General features: G+C 35.2%; 1 protein-coding gene across 1 annotated transcript; it reads right to left on the bottom strand.

Annotated features, from left to right (window-relative positions):
- Positions 1-389: 389 nt before the first annotated feature.
- LOC140183013 (uncharacterized) lies at positions 390-3,198 on the bottom strand. The gene is made up of 6 exons (XM_072231005.1): positions 3,017-3,198; positions 1,854-2,047; positions 1,570-1,782; positions 988-1,490; positions 637-889; positions 390-535 (listed from the first exon to the last, which is right to left on the bottom strand). Exons 1-6 carry the CDS (start codon positions 3,196-3,198, stop codon positions 390-392), a joined length of 1,491 nt encoding a protein of 496 aa, XP_072087106.1.
- Positions 3,199-7,399: the final 4,201 nt, after the last annotated feature.

Raw genomic sequence — 7,399 nt, forward strand, 5'->3', positions numbered from 1 at the left:
ATCCCATATAATAAGCTTTGCCTTGCAAACCAGCTTGCACAACAAAGTGCCTTGTTTAATGCAAAAAACCGAGTCTTCATTCAAGTCAAAGGGTATTTTAAACCTTGAATGTGCTATTCGTCCATTTGGAAGAAACAAAGAAGCAATACTGCTACATGCCACGTTTAGAACAATTTCACCTCTACTTCGTATTGCTACTGATAAAATCTTATAGAGATACGTCTTTCCAGTACCTCCATAACCATAAATAAAAAAAAACCCTCCATCATTCGCATCTACGGCCTTCATAATCACTTCGAATGCTTTCCCTTGATCTACATTCATTTCTGTGAAGTTTTTAGTAAACTTGTTGTGTAGAACACCACGGTCAAAGTTCAGTTTATCCATGATCAAACGTCGTCTAACCCCTCTACAGAGGTAATACTTAGAAAAGGCATTTGGTCGAATTCTTTAAGCGATCTACCATTAGCCTGGAGTTTTTTCTCTATCTTTGAAAGGATAAGATTCATGATTTGGTCCTCGGAAAGTTGCAAGCCTGTCACCCATATACAAAGATAGAGTTGTCATATATGTGAATTTAAGTTCACGAAAACATAATTTGGCACTAAACAACAAAGATATAAATGTTAAACTCACCTGTAGAATGAAATTTTTTTCTATGATTATACAAAATGTCCTCAGATAGCACACTATAACACTGTTGCCAAACGATTTTAGGTCTACCAATGTTGTTTGACAAGAAGAGAATGACAAAAAGGTTGCGGATGTAAGCTGCAGATGCCCAAGAACTTGCTTCTAAGATTGCATCAATAAATTCTTTATCATCTTGCAGAATCCCCAATGCATAGCATGCTTCCTTGAACGTAGTATACACCATGCCCTCAACCGTCTGCAAGTCAACAAAACTCAAACAACCTTTTTGAATATTAAGTAGAAGCCTGAGGTAATAGTCTTCACCATTACCATGTGGGACATGAGTTAATCTGCCAATTGAGAAGCCTTGTTTCCTAGGCATCCACATGGAGATATCTTCTTTCCAAACGAATTTTTTGGAAACTGACTATAGGTAAGCGCTCGACCAGATGCAAATAGTTTATTTGCAAGCATCCATGCTATGATCTTTGTTGGATTGCCGTCCACCCTGTCAATGACATCAACTATGTTCTCATAGTCTCTAAAAACCACGGGATTTTCGTTTGGTAAGTGAAAAGGGAGTCTGACAACTGATGGTTCCTTAAGTTGTATCTCATACCCAAATATTCTCCATGCAGCTTCACATGCAGATATGTACCTACAATTGTAGTAATTCTTGATCTCATCAATTACCTTTTCGAGCTGTCCTTCGTCATTGCTCTGGAAGAAAGAAGCCGTGACTCTATCATTTCCCTTGTGAACATATTTGAACAGATATTTTATGGTAGATGTCTGACATGTATGCTCAACGTTGATGTGGCAAGCATACTTTAGCAATAGAGATGGGTTGTACGGAACTATGTATGCATTTATCAATTACAGTCCTTGATCTAAATTATTTTGGAAAAAACTTTGAGCATCGCCCATTGGACATACATGGGCTGGTATTATTGTATCTCCCGCATGGACCATGAACCATGAACTTCTCAACAGCTGCGTAGAGCTTTGGTCTCTTGCACTTGTTGGGAATTTCGGCTGATATGAGCTTGTCTATATCCTCGAGTGATTTAGGCTTATACAGTGGGTGCATGAATAACAATATATGAGCATGTGGTAACCCTCGTTTCTGGAATTTCACTGTGCAGACATCTGGACATGGTAATACACAATTAAGGGAGTTCAATAAATTTATGAACATACATAAAATAAGATATACATACAGCCAGTTATTTTCTCGAAGAACCTTCCTTGCTTGAAGTATGCAATTAACTCACTTAGCTTTATGTTAAAAATCCGTGAAACTATGTTAGGTCTGTCCTTTGCTTTTAATCCGGTGTCTTTTAGTAGACATTTAATCTCATCCCATTTGGGATTGCATGTTATGGTGATAAAGTAACTTGGGTAGCCAGCATACCTGCATATTGCGAAGGCATCTTTACAATGGTTAAACATGTATCTGGGTCCACCAGTGAAGCTACTTGGAAGGATTATCCTCTGTCCAATTGACACAGCATTAGCTTCTCCCCTGATGAATGACTCATGGAGTGCACTATATTTGTCCACCCTCAGTTTTATGCATCAACCAAGAACTACTAAAATAATCTCCTTGATTGGAAAAGGATAGGTGATTCGTTGAATCGCATTTGCAGTCGGTAGGCAAAAAACTCTCTCATGCTGATGGTCTTCCTTTTCTTAGTACGGTCAAACCCGTAACGAATAAATGTCTCAATGCCCAATCTAAAACCATCTTCTCCATAAGGAAAGGGGTATTAAAGAGCCAAGTATAATGGGTGTAAAGCATCTATTCTTTGCAATCTGTTTGACGTCGATTCTATTATAATATTCCTTTCAAGAATTTAGTCATCAATGTCACCTACAATTATAATGGCAACCTCAGATACAGTTGGTAAGTTATATACTTTTCCATCCTTCTCACGCTTTCTAATTAGCTTCAATTTGATTTTTGGATTAGAACCCTCAACAAACCTATCTCTAACAAAACAAAAATTCTTTGCAAGAGGGTTGTGAATATCTAGCATCTCTTTTAGTTCATACACAATCTGCGCCTCAATTGTGTTGGATTTTGTTTCAAAATTGAAATCACACAAATGAACTACACCGTAAATTATACATTGGCATGGGGAAATATAAATAGTTTTTAATCGTGCAATTAATAATTACATTGAAATGGTCCTGAATAACAGGAATGGATTTTCTCAATTTTTTTAACAATTGAGAGAGTATAGTGTGATCGCTAACGCGTCAATACTCTCTCTCTTGGTTCTACTTATAAAATTAATGGTGACAAATCACACTATACCCCCTCAATTCTGAAAAAAATTTAGAGTATCCATTCCTGTGAATAACAAATTAGAAGAAATACCTTACAGCAGTTATTTTGTTGTTAACTTCATTCTCGGTGTCGTATATGTACAACTGTGCAAACCTCAGCCTATCATCGACGGTAGGAAGCAAACTCCCAATTGAATGATAATTTTGACCACTTATTGAAAAACATGGTGGTGCTGAGCCGTTATTAATAACCCAATTGACTTTTCCAGCCATGGATGTAAATGCAAACATGGAGTTAAATTTTCTTATATTCTTCTTTTTGAAATATCTCCCTTTTTCATCATTCATACTGTGCAAATCTTGTAGAACTTGCAGTACCGTGTTTAGTAGTGGCAGCTCAACTTTACCATCCATGCAACAAAGGCCAAATCCGGGGGACTCTATTTCTTGCTTTTCGATAGTCTCTCACCTTCCCACATGCATGCATTACAGTATATACAACAATGGATCGCATTACCGACATCCCAAATCTCTGTTCTTCCATTTAAAAAATGTGATGATTAATCCCGTATTGTATATAGTATATGTTAATTATAATTGCACATAAAAACTTAATGTATGGACGGACCTTCTTCCATAATTGATTCAATGTTCGTGTCAAATGACTGATAGTTTTGATCTGGTGGCAAAGTTATTGCAATGTTAAATATAATTAATAGGGGTGTCCAAAATCGAATCAAAGAAAATAAAATCCAGAAAGCGAACTAAAAAATTGATAACTGAAAAAAATCATAATTTGGAAAAAACAAAAATAATGGGAATATAAAAATATGATTTTGGTTAATATTTTAATATTATTTTCAGCGATAATATTATCAAAAGGAGCACATAATTGAACATAATATTTTTTCGTTTTCAGGTTTTCCAGTTTAGAACGATGAAAATTATTTCCAAGCCAAAACACGATTTTTTCAGTTTAGATTCCATGACTTACCCTATTCGATCGTTCACCCATCCCTTTGTCTCTGACCCGGCAGAACCAAATCATCACTGACGTATCGGGAAAAATATAAAACCAACGCCCCCAACTCTATTTCCACTCTCTTTTCTAATGTTCTTCTAGTAGCTCTTCCAACTCTGGAAGCTCTCCTCCATTATCTTACCCTAGGTTTTCCATTCTCTCAGTACCATTCAAAGACAAAGGATATCTTTGAAACTTTTTTTTACTGTGTGGTTCATAAAAAAATATAAAGCCAACGCCCCCAACTTTATTTCCACTCTCTTCCAATGATTCTTCCAGTAGTTCTTCCATCTCTGGAAGCTCTCCCGCATTGTCTTCCCTTATCTTTTCCATTCTCTCAGTACCGTTTAAAGAGAAAGGATATATTTGAAACTTTTTTTTTCCATTTTATTCAAAATTTTTGCTATATTATTTTAAATTGGAATTCTAAAATTGTCTAAAATTTGAGTTCTAAAAGCACCACTTCCGTCTCCCCTATTAACCGTTGACTACGTTGCTAATAAGTCCTCTACTGATTGCGTACTTAATGCTAGATCTCTTCCATTCTCTTCCACCGGTATTACATTTTTTCCTTACGTCTCAAAGGTAAAAGAGTCCTCTAAAAATTTGCTTTGCTGTCTCTCTAAGTTTCAACTATTTTTTTTTACAAATTAGATTTGAATATTAAATGGTGTGAAATTTGAGTTATAATTTTCTGTTAGATTCAACCAATTTATTTTTTTTAATTCAAGCTCTTTCATTCTCTTTCCACTTGAATTTTAAGTAATTCTCTGTGTTTCGTTCTGGTCTTTTTTGGTATGATTCTTTACTCTTGCATTATGCAAAAGAGTTAGTCTAGATTATATGGAGACTCCACGCCACTTATTGTTCCTAGTTCCAAGTTATTGCATCTCGTTATAACATGTGCTTCAAAAGAGAAGTAGAATTTCTAGCCATACGTCATAAATTAGTGATACAAAAAAAAGTTGAGTGATGGTTTTTTACTATTTTGTATTCTGATTTATTTTTTGTTGATTCTTTGCTATTTTATTAGGGGAAGAGCAGTAAAAAATGGCATTGAGCACAAAGATAAATTTCATGCTGATCATACTGAATATAAATTTTGCTATCTAGGTAATGTGTTGGTTATAAGTGTACCTTGTTGTCCGTCGGTGTAACAATATTCTACATAGTCAGAATCCATGCTGGTGTCTTCAAAGGCATCTATCACTGTGTTAACTCAAAATTGTTAAAGTACTACATTACTTGGGACAATTAACCTAGACACCATTGCTCTTATAGGTTATAAGCGAGTCAATATTTTTCACTCAGAATGCTAAGTTGAAACAAAAATTTAACGATTATTTCCGAAGACGTACCTTCATCATCCTTGATGACACCATTGGTATTTTGGGTCAAATCAGTAGTAAGGAAGGATGCTTGTACCGCATAAGGATGCTGTGACTGCTCTATAACTGAGCGATGTTGCATCCACCCTACGAATTGAACAATGATTAATTAGTTTGATTCATGATATGGCTTATAAACCATGATAACACTTGCCATATAATAAGTATCCGGTTAGGCAATGCCCTGGCATCTATGTATATGTTAAAAAATAATGAATTTAGAATTGTATCAGTTTTTGAAAAACAAACCTTGACCTTGAGCAACGACTCTGTTCCTATTATTGTGCGGAAGGGGCCTATTCAGTGAAAAATATGGTACATGTGAGGTGTTATGTTCATGGCTTCCAAGTTGATTAGTTGCACTTGGGCTTTAGGTGATGGAACCGCATGATTGGGAATCGGGTAAAATCTTTCCATTATTAATTTTAAAATTGCAAACCATTAATGGACAATGAATATGTCATTGGAACTAAATCTAATGCACCAAAGTTGCTCACCGTCGCATTTGGTTATTAACCAAATTATCCTGTGAAGTAGAGGGGGTACAGTTCATTGCAGATGTGTGTCAAAAGTCTTGCATGCATTGAATGATGGAGGAGCATAGATCAGTAATTCTAATTCCTCTATTGCTGGATTCATGTGCATATTGGTTTCTCTGGTAAACTGAAAAGCATTATTTTAAGATAAGAATTCTAATGAATGTATAGACCAAGTTCGGTTGTAGAAGGAATCGAAGCTGTAAGAGGACAGAGTGATACCATTTGAGATGTTTTCCAGAGGACTGCGCAAACAAATTGGTTGGGCCACAGAATTATGTTTCTTGCGAGCAACATCTTTGAGACCGATCACATGCAACTCAGAAGGATTTAATGAATAACTTTGTATGGTTGGATCCGTTGGGCTCACTGATGGTTTCGTTGAAGATGAACCCCTGAATACCATATTTGAATGCCTCTTAAGAGGAAGAATTGATGCCGCACTTGAGGCTATGACGGGTAATGAATATGTTAGAAGAAGTATATGAAGGAGTAGGGCAATGTATATATGTATTTTTTTACAGGGGGCAATGTATATATTTAAACCATGAATTGGCTAATAAGGATAGCCGAGCAATAAACTAACCAGTCGTGGCATGGATTTGGGGTAATGATTGTTGTCTCCTTCCTCTTTTCTCATGCAGTATCATTCTCCTCCTTAATCTGGCTAATTTGAGTCTTAGTATATAATCATTATAATCCATGATATTCAAAATGAACTAAAACTTATGACATCTAATATCTGATCATTGTGTATTTATTTTGTAAATGGAGATGAAAGTTTTAGAATGGAGATTATGAAGTGTATACATTTGTCCTTATATTTTTGGACGTAACTTTGCAAATTCACGTATGGATTATTGGCCAATTTGACATGTGTGCGTGTTGCAGCTTGTTGAGTATTCTAAATTTAAATCATAGTGATAAGTTTCCACGGTCACACAATTTAATAATTAAGACTAAATATTAAACAAAAGACATGATGACAAATTGAGCTGAACCTGGTGAGAGGTGCTGGTCTGTGTAAGTTAATTAACACTTAACACATGAGATGCCATCTCTGAAGATTTATTGGCATCTCCTGATTTGTAACTTCTTTCTCTCTTGTTTGACATAAATTTATCTTTTTAATATATATATATTAGTAATTTTCAATAATTTTCATAAAATTGAAAGCATGGTCTTCCAAGGGAACCAAATATATAATCTATAATCAAGAAAGGAGGATAATAATATGAAATTTTACAAAGAGAATCAGTGGATCCTTTCATACTTAGAATTCATAAAGTCTATGTTTTCATTCAAATTAATAAGATAATAAGATTAATAAGATTAATAAGATACATAGCGTGTTGAGTTGATAGCTACATCACATAGTCCAAGCACCGGTGCAGGAAAAGTAACTTCATGAACCATTTTTCTTGTCCTCATGTGTCCTAATTGTTCATAATATGCCAATGGAACAACATGAGAAAATTTATGCATAATGGTTCACAGAGTTACTCAATAAAAAAGTTACACGTTAGCCC

The sequence above is a fragment of the Arachis hypogaea genome, chromosome 20, assembly GCF_003086295.3.
Source record: "Arachis hypogaea cultivar Tifrunner chromosome 20, arahy.Tifrunner.gnm2.J5K5, whole genome shotgun sequence".
Lineage (NCBI taxonomy): Eukaryota > Viridiplantae > Streptophyta > Magnoliopsida > Fabales > Fabaceae > Arachis > Arachis hypogaea.